The following is a 19,612-nucleotide window of genomic DNA, read 5'->3' as shown; positions in this document are numbered from 1 at the left end:
CCAAACTAGACACAAGACGACACGGACAACTCCAGCATCGCAAAAGAGGTGTTATCATTGCCGAGTTAGCCGCCCAAGCGACCAGCAGCGCCGACTTCCCAACCATCATGATATTGTTGCCAGCATGCCAACAAAGCGAAAAGCAGCTACAACAACCTAGAACAGACATCAGCCAAGTCACCAAAGAGCTACTTTCTTCACATGGCCAGCACCAAACCCCAAATGAAGAATTGCACCATGTCATCGTTGCCAAGCATCACCATACCTCATCAGTGAGCGGCTCCAACTTCATTGAGCAAAAACACCGAGAAACAAGTTGCCCACCACAAGAACGAAGCGGTTCCAAGAAGACGAAGGCCTTGATGAACCACTAGGCGGGAAGGCTATAGAACTGAATTAGATCGTTAATGGCCGTCAAAGCACAAGTAGCTTCACCGAAGCAACGCCCCCAAGAAGGATACGACGCGGAACGCCGCCACCACTTGTCCAAAGGTCGGAACAAGATTTTCACCTAGGGAATTGTGGGCATTACAGAGAACGCCAAGACAACGCTTCCAAGAAGGGAAACGACACCCACGGATGTCACCGTTGTCGAGTCGGCCAATAGCACGACAAGGCTTTCGCCAATGCCACTACAACACCCACAAAAGCATTTCACAATGGCGCCAAAATAACAATCTAAATCACCTCGCAAGCAATCCGACCTCAACCAACTCTACGGCAATGGACGGGCGTGTGGCTTTCCTCGAAATGCCAACAATCATCTGCCATCTCCTTGCGCAAGATGGAGCACCAACCCGCTATCGAAAGTTCCCCGTGACCTGAGCAAGGTCCGGCCATAGAAGGCAGGGGGAATCCGAGAGAGGGAGAGAGCACAACCGGCAGCGCGGAGGACGGACCGTCGTGAAAGCCTGTGCCATTCCAGCTCCAAGCCAACGAAAGTCGCCGTCTAGCCATCTTCACGCCGCCGAGCCTGCCGCTGTCAAACCACCGCTACCAGGTCGCCGACTGGCCGTAGGATATCCAGATCTGGCACGCCGGCCACTTCCGCGGCCGACCAAGCCGCCGCGGCGCCACCCTGCCGCACGGCCAAAGACGACGAAGCTGATGCGGCCAGCCAGCGCTGCCCTCGCAGTCCCTTCACCGGTTGTCGTCGCAGTCGCTTGCCGCCGCCCTGCCGCACGCCCCCTCCACGGCCGCACGCGCGACGCCTCGCTCCGCCGATCGGCCCTCGCCGCCCTCGCGGTTGCTCCACGGATCTGGGCGCAGGGGCGCCAGATCCAACCCTCGCGATGTCGGCCCTGGCCGCCGGTGCCCACGCCGCCACGTCCGCCTCCGCTCGGCCCCAACACACCCCGACGGAGAGCACGAGTGAAGAAGAAAAAGAAGAAGGCCACACCGCTGCCGTCCTGGCGCCGCTCGAGCGGCGGCGAGGCTAGAGGGAGGAGGACGGGGCTTGTGGCCGGCGGGCGTCGCCGCCCGTGCCGCCCCGGGGGTGAGCGGCGCGGGTGTCTTTTTCCAATACCTCCCATATGGACCGTAGGAATACTCATCACCATAGTTGATGAACCACATATACTCTTTTTTCCAGCTTGGTAGTTTCTACCAATCGTGGGTGTAAACCCTCCCCGACCCGTCCCGACTAAAACTGAGGCCCTAGCCCAGAATCCCCTCGGGGAAATTGGCATGCCTACTACCAATGAAGCAAGTACGCAGAGGTTCATTTATTATAATAAATGTAATCGTTAAACTTTCTTTTTCTGGTCCAGTTTCACGCTTCATAGTAAAACTTTCTAATTCTTCTTTTGAATGCTCCGGATTCTAATTACTATTGACCTGAACGTAATGTTATTAGCAGATCGACTAGACTAATTCAAATGTTGGTTTCAGAATTCCATTGCGACTTTATACTAAAGAGCTATCAAAGCGAAATGCGTAGGGCCTCGTCTCGATGGGCTGCAATTTGTTTGCAGGCCAAAATTTTGTTTGAAATTTTGGGCCCAAGGGTAGGACGGGATGCCTATCTCAAGACTTCTCCAGATGGGCCAAAAATGATGGCCCATATACGTGAACATGGGCTGGTGTTTAAGTCTGAATTTGTGGCCTATTCATTGGATGAGCTGGAGTTGTGGCCCATTCTTATGAGGGCCTAGTAGACTCTGTTTGCAATGTTATGTACAAGTCAGCTAGTCCTTAAGATGTACAGAAAGTTAGCACTAGTGCAAAATTTGATATTCTTTGGGTACCAAAATTTTTACTTATAAAATTGGTACCAAGTGGTACTTTCTTAACCGTGAATTTTCTCTTATAAAGATTAAAGACTAGAAAAGATGGTACAACCTGCACTGGAATCCTTGAAAAACAGACAGGTGTCACTGGATATAGAAAAAAAATTAATGAGCATATTTGGACATACTTTTGCTTCACAACTGTAGTCTATCCAGCATTTCCAACTCATGTTCTTTCATCCATGTGAAAGTGATTTACACGCAAAGCATGTCAAGAATAGCACAGGGCATGGAACTATTTAGTGCTAGCGATTCCACATTTACAGGTGCAAAAAGATGAAAACAAAGTGAAAATTAGAACACATCACTGGATACACCATACCCCCACAGACGTACTTAGAAAACTTGCCCCCAATGTGCTAAGGACTACTACATTTGTGATACACAACAAACACTCTTCCTTGAGATGCTGGTATCATATGAACAACTCGATTCCATTTCCTCTAGGCTTGGTGATATCTTGTACAGATGCCGTCGAGATCAACCGTGAACTCGTCCTCAGCCACTCATCATTCCTATGGCGCTGATGGTGAAGGCGATGATGGCGGTTTGAGGTCTGGATACTGCAATAGAATTCACAAATGTGGGTTTGATTGATGAGAATGGCATGGTCTTGCACCTTATGTTCATATTGCGACCAAGCTTTGAGAAGTGTAGCTTACATTCGGATAAGGCGAAAGAGGTCTAGGAGCTGCAGGAGGCGCTTCTGATACTGGTGTTGAGTTGACTGCTGCTGGAGATTCGGTTGCTGTGCTCTCAGCCTGTGATTCAATTTTAGCTGCCCCAGCTGGTGCAAGCGGCGAAGGGGAGGATGGTGGTTTGAGATCCGGATACTGCATGGAATTGCAGACGCAGAGTGTTGAACATTATTCACGGAATGGTTTATCAGGTGAAAGGAGAACAGAAGTGAGTATCATGTGTAGACTTACATTTGGATATGGTGAAAGAGATGTTGGTGCTGCAGGAGCTGCCTCTGTGCTGGCTTCATCTGCCGGTGCTGCCGGTGGTGCAGCAGTAGCTGAGGCAGCAGCTGGAGCAGCTTCTGCTGGTGCTGCCGGTGGTGCAGCAGTAGCTGTGGCAGCAGCTGGAGCAGCGACTGCTGTCGCTGGTTGGCTCTTGGTATTACTAGAAGGCAGCAGAGCTTGACCGATTTCCTGCAGATTACGAGAGGGTATTAAACATTTTACAGAATAAAACCCTGTAATGAGTAGTATTTACTATGTGAACAATGTGAGTTTTCCAAGTTCAGAAAAAAGGGCATCAGAGTCTTGCAATGCAAACTGCAAATTCCATCAGGAAAACCAGCTGAATATATCCAATGGCATATCCATTTGCACCTTATCCATCTTGCTCACAATCCAATCAGTCAATCACACAATATTGTAAACAGTTGGCAACGGAGGTTACCGGATCCGCAAATCTGACATTTTAACTAGGTTTTGATTCGTTTGTCAGAAGGGACAAATTCAATGGACAGGCAGGCTTAGTACAATTTTGGTCTTGATGCTTTTACTTTCAATAATAGGCTTTCTGCGTGACTAAACATTCTGGAAATGAACTTAACCCTATTAAGTACTCCCTCCAGTTTCATAATTCTTATCGTTTCAGACAAGCATGTAGTCAAACTTTTAATACTTTGACTATTAATAATTTTTAAAATATTTAGTTTGAAAACACTAGGACAATAGTTATAAATAGTACTTTCATAAAAACAAACATTTATTTATTTTTTGTATATATCTTAATAGAAAACCACAGTCAAAGATAGATTTAGAAGACCGAGTCGTTGTCCAAAACGATAATAAGTATCCAATTGGAGCGAGTCATATCACTTAGTGGTATTAAAAACAAAATTGAAACAAAAAACGAATACTTGATACAGCAGATGGCTACCTTTATTTCATCAACAAGCTCCTTTGGAGCAACCTTTTTGTTAAAGAACTCATCGATCTGTTTAAGGGTTTTCTTTCGGTCCTGTGAGGAGCACAAGTGAGTGTAAGAGCTTGTCATTGAAAAGGAATGAAAATTGTTCATATCTCTGAATTCCATTCAGAAGAGCACAAGTTGGGACCCACCTCAGCATATATGAGTTTGCTTGCCACTAGCTGGACAATGGCAGCTGAACCCAAAAACTGCAGCACAGTCTCTATCTACAGAATAGATATTACATGATCCGTAAGAACACAGAAGAAACTCCTCAAAACATAGGAAAACTCCCAAGTTGAGTAACCTCTGTATAGGCGAGTATTCCCAAACCAGTAGCTGCAGCTAGCCCAAGGGTGACAGGCAAACCATCTGCGCCATCCTGGAATTTTACACAGCATAGTCAGAATTCAACAAAACATACTGTATAGAAATTCAAAATCGATGATAAATTTGCATTGAGACCTTAGAATACAAAGGAATTATAATCAAACAAAGTGGACACATTCAATTCAAAAGGGTAATATTGATAACTCACCCCAACTAGATCACTTAGGCTGAATCCCTTCGTAGGAGTTGCCCAGGGAAGATCAGTGCTCTGCAGTGGAACACTAGCCAATGGTGACATTTTGTTTGAGTGGATGTAAATGTCAGCTCGCAGCAAGAACAAGCCGTGTAAAGAACAAATACCAGCCATCCTCGACGTCCCTCTGCACCATCCTTCACCGCAAAAGCAGCTTTGTAACCATTGGCTGTGACAAGCTCAGCAACAAGCTCGGAATTCCCATCAAACCTGGTTCCCAAGACATGCAGCTAAATAAATGTTCATGAGGAGAAATGAACTAATCAACTGAATCATGTAGAGTTGATGGAATAATTAATATCGATTTTTTTACTAATTACTCCATTTTGTTGTGATAGAAATCGCTCATTCTTCTTCGGATGAAAAAAATTGGTGAACTATGAACATTGCTAGGGTGTTTTCCTTGGCAGAGAATTTTTTTTTTAACAAAAGGTTCTTTTTCCTGACATGAACTTGGACTGCACTGAATTGATAAACACGAGAGATTAAGAATGAATTTAACCACATTGCAATTCAGGAGAAAGAATGGAGGTGCTCACTTGTCAAGGATGACCAATGTGGTGTTCTCGGGGTCCTTGAACCTCAGCGAGAGCTTCTTGAGGAAGCCGTTCTTGTCCTCCCCGTCGTACGGCACGGCCACCGCCTTCTTCTTCGCCTCCCGGAGGTTCGGCGAGCCGGTCTCCCGGGCGTCGCCGGGCGGCCTGATGTCGACGAGCTGCGCGCCGGGCTCCTCGAGCAGCGTCCGGTACGCGGCGGCCGCCGACACGACGCCGTACGGCTTGGAGGCGCCGCCCAGCACCTGAGCGAGGACCAGCGGCAGCGCCACCGCGGCGACCCCCGCCGCGGCCACGAGCGGGTTCTGCGTCACGAAGTCGACCAACCCGCCGAGGCCGAGGTCCGGGAGCGCGAACTCGCCCCCTCCACCGCCGCCGCCGGAGTCCGTCGACAGCCGCAGCGTCTCCTCGTAGGAAAGCGGCGCGGCGAGCGCGGCGCCATTCGCGAGGAGGCCGAGCGCGCCTGCGAGGGCGAGGCCGCGGCCCCCGCCGCGGAGGACGCGAGGCGCGTGGCTGGTCGCTGGCCTCCGGGTGCCGCGCGCGCGCGGTGGCGGCGCGGCGGAGGAGGATACGATGGTGACGGCCATCATGGCATAACGGTGCGGCCACCCACGGCGTGGGCTGCGAGGCGGAGGCGGAGGCGGCGAAGCTTGTGGCGCGGGAGGCGGTGGGGGCGGCGGCGCGGGGGATGAGGAAAGCGGGTGAGCTGGGAGTAGGCCCGCCCAATGGGAGGCCGCCACGTGGGCGAGGAGATGAGACGTCAGAAGCGAGCGGCTGGAATTCAATTGTCTCCTGTCCTGTGTTGTTGTTGAGTTGTGTAGTACGCGACCGCGACGGCTACCACCGGTACGGTGGCGCGCGCCGGTGTGTAGTACGTGTACGTTCGCCGGCCGCCGGCGACTGCCATGCCATGGCAATTTTTTTTAATTTTTTTAATAAATATTTTATAAAAGTTTTCAAAATTTACAAATCTAACCTCTTGCCCCTCTCTCTTAGAGGACGAAAAGGTGACGTGACAGACTACGAGGATTCGACCACTAGCCTTCGGGATAGAAGAAAGTGACGATGATCACTGAGATAAGATAATACTTATAATTAAATAATTATATATATATATCATACCGTGGTTTAAAAAAGGTTCCGAACGTGAGTGGCAATTTTGGAATTTGCCTCTTGCCGGACCAAATGCAAAATTGTCACTGTATGGTCATCGCTCATCTCAGGCTCCCTATCCGTCGTTTGCCACCTTACCTTTCCACCCTCTAGGAGGGAGGGTGGCAGTAGTTTAGATTTGTAAATTTTGATAATAAAAATATAATTTTATAAATTATATATAAAATAAAATTAAAAGAGATCGTGCCATGGCCGGTGGTTGTTGGGCCACGCATGGGCCTCCGTTACTTGGCCCAAATTCTCGGCCCGTCTAAGGGAATGGGCTCGATCCACGTCGTAAGTGGTTTGACTTTGACCGGCCACGCGCACCGTCTCCAGAAAGAAGAGCTCACACACACTCCCATGTGCCCAAACACGTAGCGCCACCTCTCGCAGCCTCCTCTCGACATGGCGCCGCATGCACGCCGCCACGTCGCGCGCGCCGTGCCCCGCCGGCCCCGACCTACCTACCCATGTCGGCGAGCAACCACCTGCGCGGCGCGGCGCCCTCTTCTTCTTCTTCTTCTTCTCCTCCGCTCCCGCCCCCGCCGTCGCATGCGTGGTCGCGATCGATAGAGGTGTCTGTCTGTCGTCCAAACGCTTTGGTATAGTAGCTAAGAAGGCTTAAGAGATGGTGAAGCTGGCGACGGCGCGGGAGTGCCGGGCGTACAGCCTGGGCGGCGGCGGCGGCCGGGAACGGGCGGCGCGGGGGCGGTGGGAGTACATCAACGCCGGGGCGTACGTCTTCGCGGCGGTGCTCCTCGTCGGCGGCTTCGTGGGGCAGCTCTCCACGTGGACCGCCACCAGCCGGTCGGGCCTCGCGGCGGCGGCGCTCGGCCTCCTCGTCCTGCTGCTCGTCAACGCGCACGACCTCCTGGCGCACGCCGCCGGCGTCGACTACAGCCTCGGCCTGGCCGCCGGCGCCGACAGCCAGTTCGCGCTCGTTGAGCTCGCCGTCCCCGCCGTCCACATCGCCGGCACCGTGCTCACCTTGGTCGCGCTCACCTTCTTCGAGATTCAGGTTAATACTAATTCCCTCTGTTCATTAAGTGCCGCAGTAGTGTTGCTATTTGTCTAATGGTTTAGTATTGAGTACAGCTGAAACATTTAAAAAGGCAAAGTGGTGGTGAAAAGATTTCACAAATATATTTTTCAAAACTGAAAACACATCAAAAACAAAATAATGGTTACATTTGGTTGTGTTGTTTTACACAGTTTTTTCTCGATTTTATGCAGTGTTTTCTAAACTAACTTTTTAAAAAACGTATCTATATAAAAGTCCGTCATCTTAACACTTTAGATTTTTTAACTTTTAATAGTTAATTCACCATTTGTACCATTAAATGACTATAGGAAATCAAATAATCTTTTATCTTTATCATGGAAAGAACACATCCTTCAACTTCAAGGAGAAGTACCATATACGTATACGTATAGTCATCCTATCCCAAGACCTCTTTTCTAATGGAGGTATTTTATTTGGAATTTGTATGGGATGATTTAATTGCTGTGAAAATCTTGTAAACCCTTTTGGAATACAGGAATTTCAGATTTCTCTGCCAAGTTGAATTTGTTTCTCATGAGTAACAGATCACTGATTAAATGATGAATCCTTTCCAAGAAAAAAAAAGAAAGACAAGTAGAAACAGAATGCAAATTAATTTGTAATCACTTGTTAAAGTGTCAGACAAATTTTACCGTGGTCTAGCTAGCATAAATATTGCAAACCTTAGAGTTGCTGGTACGGTGGTTGAGCGTCAGTTAAATTCCTCATCAATTATGTAAAAGTAACATATGGTTATGCAGAGGTTACAGAATCCGTTTTCTTAAAATTGTAAAGTCCAACAGTAAAGGCCAATGCAAAAATTCTTGCGAGCTAATCATCCAATTTATATTAACATTTAATTCAGCTAGTCATCTTTTCAGAAGAGCTGGGACTTATCCCATCATAATTTTCTTTTCTCTTAAGATATCCTATGTGATTTATTGGCCGTCTGCCTGTCGGCAGAGGCCTAAACCATTATCATCACCTAAAAGAAAATCTTGCTAGCTAATCAAATTTGGTGATAATTCTTTAACTCAGAACACTAAAGAGAAATGTTCTTTTCCAGATGACTAGAGGGTACCGGCACAACCTAGAGAAGCATGGTTTGAACTTGCTCGTTGCCGGGCCGGCGCTGTGGTTACTCGGATCCGTACACAACATCTGCCAGGTCTACGAGCGAGCCAACGGGCACGTCCAGATCCTCCAGAAGTGTGTCCAAACGCCCTTACTTCTGGGGAGCACGCTGTTCTTGATCGGCGGCATCGTCAACTGGAATGGCATCCACAGCCAGTCATCCTACAGCTCAGAGCTACTGGTAAATTGCTGCTCAAACTCTGGACTTAATTTTGGATGTTCCAGTGGATCACACTCCAGCCTGATCAGAATTCAGAGCTAAACACATGACATGCATGCTGTTACTACGTTATTCCATCTGTTTCATATTATAAGACTATATTTTTAACTAGGTTCATACGTAATGATTTTAGATACATGTATAAAATATATACATTGATACATAAATATATCTATAGGAAAACACATCAAGTCTTGTGATTAACAGCACTCTGCTGTGGATGCAGGGGAAGAGCTGGGGATGGTTCTGCCTCGCCGGGAGCCTCCTGTTCCTCGCCGGAGGGTTGCTGAACCTCCTCAAGGTGTTCAAGATGCAGCAGATGGACGGCCGGGGCCTGGAGAAGCTGCGCGGCGGAGCGCAGGAGCGGTTGAGCAGGGAGAGGGAGGGCAAGGTGCCCCTCATCCTTGAGGAGGGACGGGGGAGGAACCTGGCAGCGCCGCCGCTGAGGGCTCCGGCGTCCGGCCAGATACCGCCGCCTCCGGCAGGGTCCTACAAAGAGGCCGTCGTGAGCGGCGCACCGGCGAGCTAGCTGCTGCACTGCATTGTCATGACGATGAGAATATGGAAGGTGATCAAACAATGTGCCATGGCATCGTTCAGGTAGGTAGGGCAGGTACACTGCCACATTGCCACTCTGTAATTTCGTATTTGCAACTGTCACGTACTGTACAATGTTTGGATGTGTGCCTGTGAATTACGTTGGAAATATACATAATAATGGTGTAATAAGACTTTTGCTGTCCTGCATATATTTAGCCAATAAAATCAGCATCAGCCTATGTGTGTCATGAAGGTTGTTCATTGTTGGTGTTCTTTGCAAAAGCAGGTTTCAGGTTGTGTAAACTGTGAAAGAGTTTTTCTCCGATCCAACAAAAAGTACCTCGAGATACCGGTATCTTAATGTACCAAATCGTTTATCACCATTGGATCTAGCTGAATAGAATGTACACTGTTAGATCCAATGATCAGAAACAACTTGGTATGTAGCTGAGTAGAACGTGCTAGATCCAACGATCAGAACTTGGTATCTAGCTGAGTAGAACGTGCTAGATCTAATGATCAGAAATAATTTGGTACCACAAGTTACTGGTATCTTAAAGTATTTTTTGTTGGACTAAAACAAATCTCAACTGTAATATTTTTGTTGTACTGGAACAAATCTCAACTATAATAGTAAAACCCAAGCAAACATACAAATTTCTGGTCACATTAGTCCTGCAAATTTCTGAATCCACCTATCAAGGTTCAAAATCAAATAATTGTGTGATTTCGTTGGTACATAAGACTGGATGCACTTTTATTATCTGAAAACGATGAAAATTTCCGAAATCCAGGATCTGACCAGAAATGGTGCAGGTTTTGATTTTTTTTTAGTAGAATCTCAAATAGGCTGTAAAGAGAAAATTCAAAAGATTTTGCTGAATATGTCACTCATTCTTCTTTATTATGGCCGTAGCATATAGCTCCATCACCGGATATCTGAACCGAAGATTTTGCTGAATCTGTCAGATAGAAAGTCACAAAGGTTGTCATCTATATTTGTCAAGTGTAGAAGTTATATTTGGGATCTCTCTATACCTATCTGAATCTCATCCCATTAATCCACGGGGATATCAAATAAATGAAATTAGTTGCCATCCATTCCCGCTTAACAAATCTTCAGATATACTACATCTTGATATAATTCCCATTTTACTCGAACACATTACCAAGTACAAAATCGACCCGCAACTATAAAAAGGAGAGCATGCATCCACATCTCCAACCCAGCAACAAACACATCACAAGACCAGAAAAAAGAGGAAGAAAAGAATCCAGCTTAATTAAGCAGCTGCGATACGATACAATACAATGGCACGGGCAGGAAGCGTCTGCGTCGCCGTCGTCGTTGCGCTGGCGCTGGCCGTCTGCTGCACCGAGGTCCTCGTCGCCGGCGCGACGGAGTGGACCGTCGGCGACGGCAACGGGTGGTCCTTCGGCGTCGCCGGCTGGGAGAACGGCAAGGCCTTCTCGGCCGGCGATGTGCTCGGTGAGTGTCGCTAGCGATATGTATTCATTAGCTCAGTAATTTATGAAGTAATCAAGAACGAGACTAATCTTGTTTTGATCTCGATGCCTGCAGTTTTCCACTACGACCCGGCGATGCACAACGTGGTGCAGGTGGACCAAGCCGGGTACGACGGCTGCACCGCCGCCGCCGGCGACACGACCTACGCCTCCGGCAACGACAAGATCACCCTCGCCGCCGGCAAGGCCTTCTTCATCTGCAGCTTCCCGGGGCACTGTCAGAACGGCATGAAAATCGCCGTGGCAGCCCAGTAGATGTGCTGATCCGTCGGGGGGACTGACCAGACCATATGGCAGGAAAAAGATGTGCTCTCGTTTTTGTTCTTGTTTTTTTTTGGGATGAAATTTATCTGTTTCTACACAGAATTACCTGTATCCACGCAGGAATTCTAACCCTCCGAATAACATAATCTGCAGTCCAGAAATGTTTCAGTGTCCAGAAATGAAAATCGCCATGGCAACCGCGTTGATTTCGGAGCATTTTCATCGTAATTTATTCTTCAATCGCTAAGAACATATATATATAACAATTTTATTCATAAAATATTTTTCGTTCACCTCCTTATACAGGTTCGAATTCTCTCACCCATATGTGCAATATGATTTCTCCCTTTCCTATTTTCGTGAATCTAGTATCAAATCTAATAATCCAAAATTACGTGAAAGTTACATAAAAATTGCCCTATTTTTATGAATCTAGTATCAAATCTAATAATTCAAAATTACATGAAAGTTACATAAAAGTTGCGCTAACGTTATATAAAATTTACACTATAATTATACTAAAATTTACACTATAATTATACTATATTTACATCTGTCTATTATACTGTTAAATAGAGAAAGTTTTGAAGAACAGTCATCGATGATCATTGTTTCACTTGGGAGCTATTGCCTCCCGTTTCATATGATAAGATTTTATAACTTTGTCTAAATTCATCAATTAATAAATGTTTATATATACTTTAATAAATGTTTATATATACTGACTATACGTAAATTCATTAACATTTATACAGTGGCGGATCTAGAAATTTTTAAACATAGAGCTCAATTAGTTGAATTTATATAATTTTGCTTTTATCTTCTAGTTTTTGAAGTTTTAAAATAGAATTTCAATGCATATTTAGGATCAGTAGTAGGACTTCAACCCTAGCCGTCCTACTCCTGCTCTTACATTCATATTAATATAGACAATGCTAAAAAGTTAAGTTTTACATTATCAAACGAAAGTGTTTAGAAAGTTAAGTTTTACATCGTCAAACGAAAGAAGTAGGTTGCATGCTATAGATCACCATTATAATCCTCATGTAATTACACTACGTGACCATTTCGCGATAAGTTTATAGCCATCGCTAGAAATTGGACGGTCTAATTTTCGCCTTTTTTTTTCAACTTACAGCCGGCCAGCATTCAGGACCGTACGTGTTGCCGTGCCGGCCGTCCTTGCCGACCGCCGGGTGTCTCCGCCGGCGGCGGTCAGGCGGCCTCGGCGGGGGCCATTCCATCGCCGTCGGCGACGGCGGCGGCGTTAGGGGCCCCCGCGGGGGCCCTCGCCTCCCACGGTTCGGTCGCGTAGCCGACGATAAAGCCGGCCTCCTCGTCGGCGGCGGCGGCGACCGCGGGGCCAGCTGCGGGTGCCTCCGCGGCGGACGCGAGACGCGGCAGGGACAACGACGCGACGCCGGCGAGAAGCAGGATCGCCGCAACGGCGACGGTGAGGGTGCGGCGAGCCATTGCCGCGGTGCTGCTGATGCGCGCTCTCTCTTTCCCTCTTTGTTAGCACGTAGCGCGCAGTGGCTTTTGCGTTCTCCGAGCAACGGTGCGTATGTGTGGAGCACAGGATGACGATGCAGAAATGGCGGATGCTAGCTGACGCTATTTTTGGACACCTGAGCGCAGAACTCGTCCAACACGCGTTGATTTCTCTGCTTCGTACCGTGTGGGATGATTATTCGATTTTACGTGGAAAAGTTAAATGATATATTTGTAAATAAAATAATTTATAAACAGAAATTTTATATATGTATTCTTAGCGATGCTATAGTAAATATTTGCTAATCGTGGTTTGATTAGGCTTAAAAAATTTGTCTAATGAAATAACATTTATTTATGTAATTAATTTTGTTTTCAGTCTATATTTAATACTCCTAATTAACGTCCAAACATCCGATATGACAAAAGACTAAAAAATTCCCTGAATCCAAACAGGCCTCAGTTGCAACCACTCTGTAAACAATGTAGTGTGGTTGTGGATACGGCCCAAAAAAATTGAAGGTATCACTTGTAGCCACTAAGCCCCGCCCATAATGCTAGTATCCTCATTCAATATGTTGGATAGGTTATTTTACTAATTTACCTTGAGACGGAGGGGTATTAAAGGATGAATTTGCTATTTTTACCACTAAATTAGTCGGCTTTGTTAAATTGAACACGGATCCGCGAGCTTTTCTGTTATAGAGCCCAGCTTAGTGACTAAAATGGCAAATTCCTCGTATTAAAGCCGAGCGGTTCCCTGAAGGAGGCGGTCGGTCGATTTGAGTTTTTTTGGCCTGACACTGCTTGCTCTCACTCTCTCTCCTCTCTCTTTTTTTGCTGCTCATCTTTCTTGCTTCTCACCCATTCCAACGTAGCTAGCAAGCTTCTCATCCGGATCTGACCGATTTCAAAGCGTAGGCTGTGTGAGGGTAGGGGTGGCAATTTCCTCCGTGAGGACAGGGGCAAGGGCAGGGGTAATTGGGCCCCGTGGGGACTCGGGGATGGGGACGGGGCGGGTGAGAGTTTATTCCCGCATATTCCCCGCGGGCACGAGGACGTGAACTAGACTATAATTTGAAGGCCCCAAAACTAAAATCCCAACTAAAACATGATTTCTCTTTCTCTCCCTCACTCTCTCTAGTCAACTCTCATCTCTGTCTCTCGAACTCTCATCTCTTTCTTGGTTTCTCATTCTGGCGGCGGCTCGGCGACGAGGCTCGTGACGGGGCGGCGAGCCGGACCGGTGAGGCTGCTCAAACGGCGGGGCGACAGATCTGCGCATCGGAGGCAGCGCGCAAGACTGGCATGGCTGCTCAGCGGCGGATCTGCGCACCGGTGGGGTGGCGGATCAGCGCGACGGTGGGGCCGCGTGGTGAACCAGGTTGTCTCCGCGGTAGCGCGGCAGTGCGACAGTCGGATCTGCATGGTGGTGAGTCTGCGCGTCGGTGGGGCGGCTTCTCGGCGGCGGGGTGGTGGATCAGCGCGGCGGTGGGGCATCGCTGTAACCGGGCTCGTCTGTGCGGTGGCGGGGCGGCGTGACGGTCAGCATCTTCATCCCTCTCCGACGGCAGTGAGTCGCTACTCGCTCGTCTTCTCTATCTGTGGACTATTTGTCGGGGACGTCGGGGCCCCGTTCGGGTCAGGGATCCATCGGGGCCGGGTTTGGGTTTCGCCCCGAACTCGCTTTCGGGGCCGGGGCCAGGGTCATTCTTGCCCAACCTAGCCCTGACCCGCCCCATTTCCACCCCTATGTGAGCGTGTACCTACTACCAAGTAGTTTGCTCCTCGCTGCTCTCGTAGGCCATCGAGGATGCCACGTGGAAGAAGAGACCAGGATGCGTGCGTAACCCTCCATATTTAATCGCACCGCACTTCAGGTTTCATCCCCTCCTTTACACCAAGTCGGGCAGTCCCCTCTTGTGCCTTGGTAGATCCGGAAGCAGCAGAGGCTTTCGTTACACCACGATTGCCCATCCATACTCCATCACGCCTACCCTTGCCTTGGTACGTCAAATAGTTCGAAGCCATGCTTCAAATCCCACCTTACCCATTTCGGCATGTGGTTAGCACTTAATTACTTCCAGGGTTTCCCGTGAACCGGTCCTTAATTTCCATAGGTGCGACTCTCAAAACCATGCACCCACAGCCCACCATTATCAATATTTTAGTTGACATTAACCCGAACCGGGTAATGAACCAATATTACAGCTATTCATAACTAAGCATGATTAAATGTGATCCCATGAGCTACTTGTTCTAAGCACGGCTAAGCATTAACCTAGGCCTAACTCTAATCAAGTTAACCCTGGTCCATCATGAATAAAGTTGGATAATCAACGGCATAATAATAAGGTTTACCCGGAAAATAAATACAGTAAATACTTTAATTAAAACAATGCATATTTGAATAAATGAAGCAGGGAATTTGCAATGATGGGTTCAATATGATCAAAGATGAGTGCCACTTGCCTTGCTCTGGCCCCTGGGGAACTTCGGCGACGATCTTGAAGTAAACCGGCTCTTCGGCGGGGTCCGAATCTAAGCGAAAAAGCACAAAAATAAATAAAACAGGCACAAACTCTACTGAAACAGCAAAAGAAAGTATTTTTAATGGATTCTTGTCAATTTTATGAATTTTATGAAATTTGAATGGACCTAAACGGAGACTAGATGAATTACTTATGAATTTTAGAAGTTTTCTGGGTTTTTAGACTAAACAGAAAAGTCCTAAATCAATTATTGCGCAATTAATGAGGCTGCTGACGTCAGCGAGGAGAGAGGAGCCGCTGACGGGTGGGGTCCAGCTGTCGGTGAGGGAGAGGGGAGGATGAGGGGCTGACAGGTGGGTCCCGGGGAAGAGAGAGAGGAAGGGCGCGGCGGCGGCGGATGACCTGGGCCCGCCTGGCAGTGAGAGGGGGAGCGGGGAAAGGAGGAGGAGGGGTGGCCGACAGGTGGGGCCCGTCGGTCAGAGAGAGAGAACAGGGGAGCGGGTAAATCGGCTCGGCCGACGGCGGCAACCGGCGGGCGGCGACAGCGGTGCCGCATGGCGACGGCGCGCGGCACAGCGGCGACGGCGACGACCGGCGTCCGGCGACGGCACGTGGCGCAGCCGGGCAAAGCGGCGGCGACGGACTGGCGCGGCGACGACGACCGGGCGACGAGCACGGGCGCGTACGGGCGCGGGTGGCGGCGGCTTGACGACGGCGTCGCGAAGGCGACGATGACAGCGACGGGCGGCGACGACGACGAGCACCGCACACGTCTGGCGACGGCGTGCGGCTCGGTGGCGGTCAGCCGGGAAGGAAAAGAGGGAGGGGAGGAGGAAGGAGGCGCTCACCAGCGGCTGCGACGGTGCGGGTGAGTCGGCAAGGAGGCAGGACAGGTGGCGACGTCCGACGGCGCGGCGGCGACGACCGGGCGATGGGATCGGGGGTGGCGGTGGTGAGGTTGGGCGCGGTGGCGATCGGGTGGCGAGAGGATGCGCTGGCGCTGGGGATGTCCACCGGCGACGACAGGGGCGGCAACCAGCCGACGACGGCGGGACGGAGGTGGTGACGGCGCTCCGCGGTGGCGACCAACGGTGAGACGCGAGATCGATCGGTGGCGGAGGAGGACAGCGCGGCGGCGGCGAGAACTTCGGGTGGAGAGGGAAAAGTGGGCGACGGTGCACCGACGGTGGGGATTTATAGCGCGGGGAGGCCGGCTAGGGCAGGGCGGCAGGTGGAGACCGAGTCGGCGACGCGGCGGACTCGGCGGCAGCCGTTGCGGCGGCGGCGGTTGCGGGCACGGGGCGGCGACGCGGCGGACTCGGACTCGGCCGGCGCGACGCGGGCGTGGTCGCTGACAGGTGGGCCCCGCTTGTCAGCGGCGCAAAGGCGGAGGGAGGCGGCGGCGGACTTCGCGGGCGAGTGCGGGCGCGCAAGCTGGGCCGGCGGCGGCGGCCCAGGCGGAGGGGGGGGGGAAAGGCGCGCGGGAAGAGACCGGCTTGGCTGGGCCGGCCTGGAGGGAGAGGTGGGCTGGCTCGGGAAGGAGGAGAGGAAAAAGAAAAAGGAAAAAGAAAAGGAAGGGGAGGAAAATTGTACTTCGGCCCAATTTGAGAAGGAAGGGAAAAAGAAAGAAAAAAGGAGGGAAAAAGGAAAGTCCCACTTTTGCCAAATTTTAAATTAATTTGTTTGGCCACATTTTATACTTCTGCAATTTGAGTTTAAATCCAATTAATCGATTTGCGAACCTCGATTTAATTAAATTAAGTTCTTTTAGAGGGATTTTTCCTGAGTTAATTAAGTCAATTGTTATTTACGGATTTCTTTTACGAACTTAGTCTTAGGACAAAACTCCGGGTGTGACAATAGTAATCTACAAAACATATATTATAATATCCCATATGTCATACACACATTATGTCTTAGAGTATGTGATGCAGCTGGCTACAAATCTGTAGCCCACTCCCTTCTCTCTCATCTCTTATTTCCTTAAAATATGTTTATAGCTGGCTTATAGTCTGCTATTGTACCTGCTCCAATCCGCACCGCTCCCCTGTGCTTTCCACCGCCGCGCAAAGATGAGGGTTTTGGGAGGTAGCGCACCAGCGTCCACACCCAGATTTCGCCACGCTGCGAAGGGGGCGAAAGAGGGGATTTTGCCTACGGACTGTCCTACACGCCTACTCGGCTCAGGCTGAAGCCACACAGCCAGCCAACGCGGGTGAAGACAGAGCCCGATCGGCTCAGCCTGGACCAAAAGCTCGATGCTGATCTTGTCGCCTCTGCAAGCCACGAGAACCTCTGCAGACCTGTTGACCGAGCCAAGCTAGAACCTAGTCTACTACGTGGTGAGTCGAAGCCACTCGCCACGTAGGAGCATTGTGTATGTTATAAGGGCATTCACAGTGGGGTCGGGATACACCCTCATATGCCACGTAGACGAAACCACTTCAAAAGACACCTATACGGTACAGGCTACTTCAAGTGGGACCCACGGTATTTTTTTCAGCTCTCTCTGCCTTTCCCACCCTCTCTGTCTCTCTCATCTTTCCTCACCGAGCGGGAGTCGCCAGGGCTCAATCGGCGCGAATCGACGACTGAAAGCACCAACAGGGCTCCTAGTTCCCTTCGCCCCCTCCCTCCGCACGGATCTATGCCACAGGTGCTAGCGGGAATCGAGCGGCCGAGGCGGACGAAGCTTAGGTCAGAGGCCACGGGCGACGGAGGCAGCCGGGGCGGCCACCGGGGGGGGGCTCAGGGCGGTGGAAGTGGGGGATGATGGAGTGGTCGAGCTTAGGGCGGCCACCGTCACTCCTTCATTTGCCAGCGACACCGTCCTCTTCCTCTTCCACTGGCACTGTCCTCCCTGCTCCTCCACCAGCGACGTGCCTCCCTCCGAAGCACTCATTGAAGCCACAAGTTCCATAGTGTGTAGCTAGGGCATGCGTCCGCCGAGCGCGAGGTGGAGCCACACGCATCTTTGCCAAGATCCGGTGGCTTCTGCGGGGCGATGGAAATCTGGGCCCATGCGCACTGTGGCCGATGTGGCGGGTTGGGGATACTCGCCACATCGGCGTAGAGTGAATGCCTTAAGGCCTCTTACAATGCAAGTCACCCATATGAGTGGTCTTGGTTGCCAACTAGGACGGGACCACTCGTCGAAAAAAATTCTTCTATAGGGTAAGTGTCTTCATACATGTCTTATATTTTTATATGACATCCCTTGATATTTTCTATTTTTGTCCTTATATATTTTTTATGTTATTTAGAAGTCCAAAAATTTACAGGTTGAACCTTATTATATGAAATAAATATTCAATCCACCCCACCCCACCGACAACCTCCCTCAAATCTTACCCCTCCCCCTCATCCCCGTCGGCAGCAGCAGTTGATCCAACCGGGGTGGCGACGGATGACAGCGGATGGAGCTCGCGGCCGGCTCAGGGCTGGCGGCTGGCGGCAAGGGGTTGTCGTCACGCCCATAAATTTACACCAATTTCCAAACAATAACATGTATTAAATCTCGGTCTAAAAATCATCCCGAGTACACACTATGATAAATCGAATACACGGTTCCATGACTTAAAAACAAATAAAACAATTTTTTATCTAAAAACAATGGAAGAATAAACAAACTCCAACTATCTAATCTTCAGCGGGCGAAGATGGCTCCGCACCATAGGCATTCTGGACAATAGGACGGACCTTCACACTTGCGAACTAGCACCTTCTGACTCAGGCTCTGTCACCTGCTCTGGTGGGGAAATTAAGCAGGGTTGAGTACAAACCATGGTACTCAACAAGTAAAACTCAGGAGAGAAGAATAATGAATGCAATTGGTATGAAGGAGAGGCTAGGGTTAGTTTGTATAAAGCGGTAGTATTTAGCAAAAGAATAGATAAAATAGAATGAATATACATAAAGTAAATATTTAAAATAATCATCCACTGTCCAACGTTATACCACGTTGCAATAAGCCCAAACCGTTGTCCAACGTTACACCACGTAGCGATAGGGTCAACCCTCTATCCAACGTTTACACCACATTGCGACAGACCCAAACTACTGCCTAACGTTACACCACATTCCGGTAGGGTCAAACCATTTTCAAATTCATCAGGTTATTAAAGGCTCTACTAATTCCAGCGAATCTGTCAGTTCGCCCTATAACCGCGGGCACGGCTATTCAAATTGTTTTACTCTGATAGGGGTGTACAACTCTATCCACAAGACATGGCTCCCACAGCATGTTACAATGCCCCAACGTATCAGTACGATACCTTAGTAAGAAAACCTTGATAAGACCTTTCACCTAACTCTACACATCAGGTTTTGCCCCCTCCTTTACAACAAGTCGGGTAGCCCCTTCTTGTGCCTAGGTGAATCCAGAAGTAACATAGACCGT

General features: G+C 49.3%; 3 protein-coding genes across 3 annotated transcripts; 2 read left to right on the top strand and 1 right to left on the bottom strand.

Annotated features, from left to right (window-relative positions):
- Positions 1-2,446: 2,446 nt before the first annotated feature.
- Positions 2,447-6,010, bottom strand: LOC102702536 (protein THYLAKOID RHODANESE-LIKE, chloroplastic). Its single transcript, XM_006648452.3, has 9 exons — positions 5,334-6,010; positions 4,902-5,004; positions 4,750-4,809; positions 4,519-4,593; positions 4,364-4,438; positions 4,182-4,262; positions 3,218-3,442; positions 2,951-3,121; positions 2,447-2,851 (listed from the first exon to the last, which is right to left on the bottom strand). The coding sequence occupies exons 1-9, from the start codon at positions 5,936-5,938 to the stop codon at positions 2,804-2,806; spliced, it is 1,443 nt and encodes a 480-aa protein (XP_006648515.2). The 5' UTR covers positions 5,939-6,010; the 3' UTR covers positions 2,447-2,803.
- A 1,121-nt stretch (positions 6,011-7,131) lies between these two features.
- On the top strand, positions 7,132-9,663 carry LOC102702258. The gene is made up of 3 exons (XM_006648451.3): positions 7,132-7,521; positions 8,612-8,860; positions 9,126-9,663. The coding sequence occupies exons 1-3, from the start codon at positions 7,132-7,134 to the stop codon at positions 9,426-9,428; spliced, it is 942 nt and encodes a 313-aa protein (XP_006648514.2). The 3' UTR covers positions 9,429-9,663.
- Positions 9,664-10,678: 1,015 nt separating this feature from the next.
- LOC102701981 (basic blue protein-like) lies at positions 10,679-11,437 on the top strand. Its single transcript, XM_006648450.2, has 2 exons — positions 10,679-10,928; positions 11,022-11,437. The coding sequence occupies exons 1-2, from the start codon at positions 10,751-10,753 to the stop codon at positions 11,219-11,221; spliced, it is 378 nt and encodes a 125-aa protein (XP_006648513.1). The 5' UTR covers positions 10,679-10,750; the 3' UTR covers positions 11,222-11,437.
- The last annotated feature ends 8,175 nt before the right edge of the window (positions 11,438-19,612 follow it).

Source organism: Oryza brachyantha, chromosome 2 (assembly GCF_000231095.2).
Source record: "Oryza brachyantha chromosome 2, ObraRS2, whole genome shotgun sequence".
NCBI classification, from domain to species: domain Eukaryota; kingdom Viridiplantae; phylum Streptophyta; class Magnoliopsida; order Poales; family Poaceae; genus Oryza; species Oryza brachyantha.
Note: the sequence above shows the minus strand (reverse complement) of the source record. Positions and strands in the feature narration are given on the sequence as shown.

Bases quoted from the DNA above. Each gene is read 5' to 3' on its own strand.
- LOC102702536 (XM_006648452.3), bottom strand. From the start codon at position 5,938: ATGATGGCCGTCACCATCGTATCCTCCTCCGCCGCGCCGCCACCGCGC. The intron at 4,594-4,749 runs GTGAGTTATCAA...GTAAAATTCCAG, and splicing joins GCCTAAGTGATCTAGTTGGG to GATGGCGCAGATGGTTTGCC. The intron at 2,852-2,950 runs GTAAGCTACACT...ATTCTATTGCAG, and splicing joins CTCTTTCGCCTTATCCGAAT to TATCCAGACCTCAAACCGCC.
- LOC102702258 (XM_006648451.3), top strand. From the start codon at position 7,132: ATGGTGAAGCTGGCGACGGCGCGGGAGTGCCGGGCGTACAGCCTGGGC. The intron at 7,522-8,611 runs GTTAATACTAAT...GTTCTTTTCCAG, and splicing joins TCACCTTCTTCGAGATTCAG to ATGACTAGAGGGTACCGGCA. The intron at 8,861-9,125 runs GTAAATTGCTGC...CTGTGGATGCAG, and splicing joins CCTACAGCTCAGAGCTACTG to GGGAAGAGCTGGGGATGGTT.
- LOC102701981 (XM_006648450.2), top strand. From the start codon at position 10,751: ATGGCACGGGCAGGAAGCGTCTGCGTCGCCGTCGTCGTTGCGCTGGCG. The intron at 10,929-11,021 runs GTGAGTGTCGCT...CGATGCCTGCAG, and splicing joins CTCGGCCGGCGATGTGCTCG to TTTTCCACTACGACCCGGCG.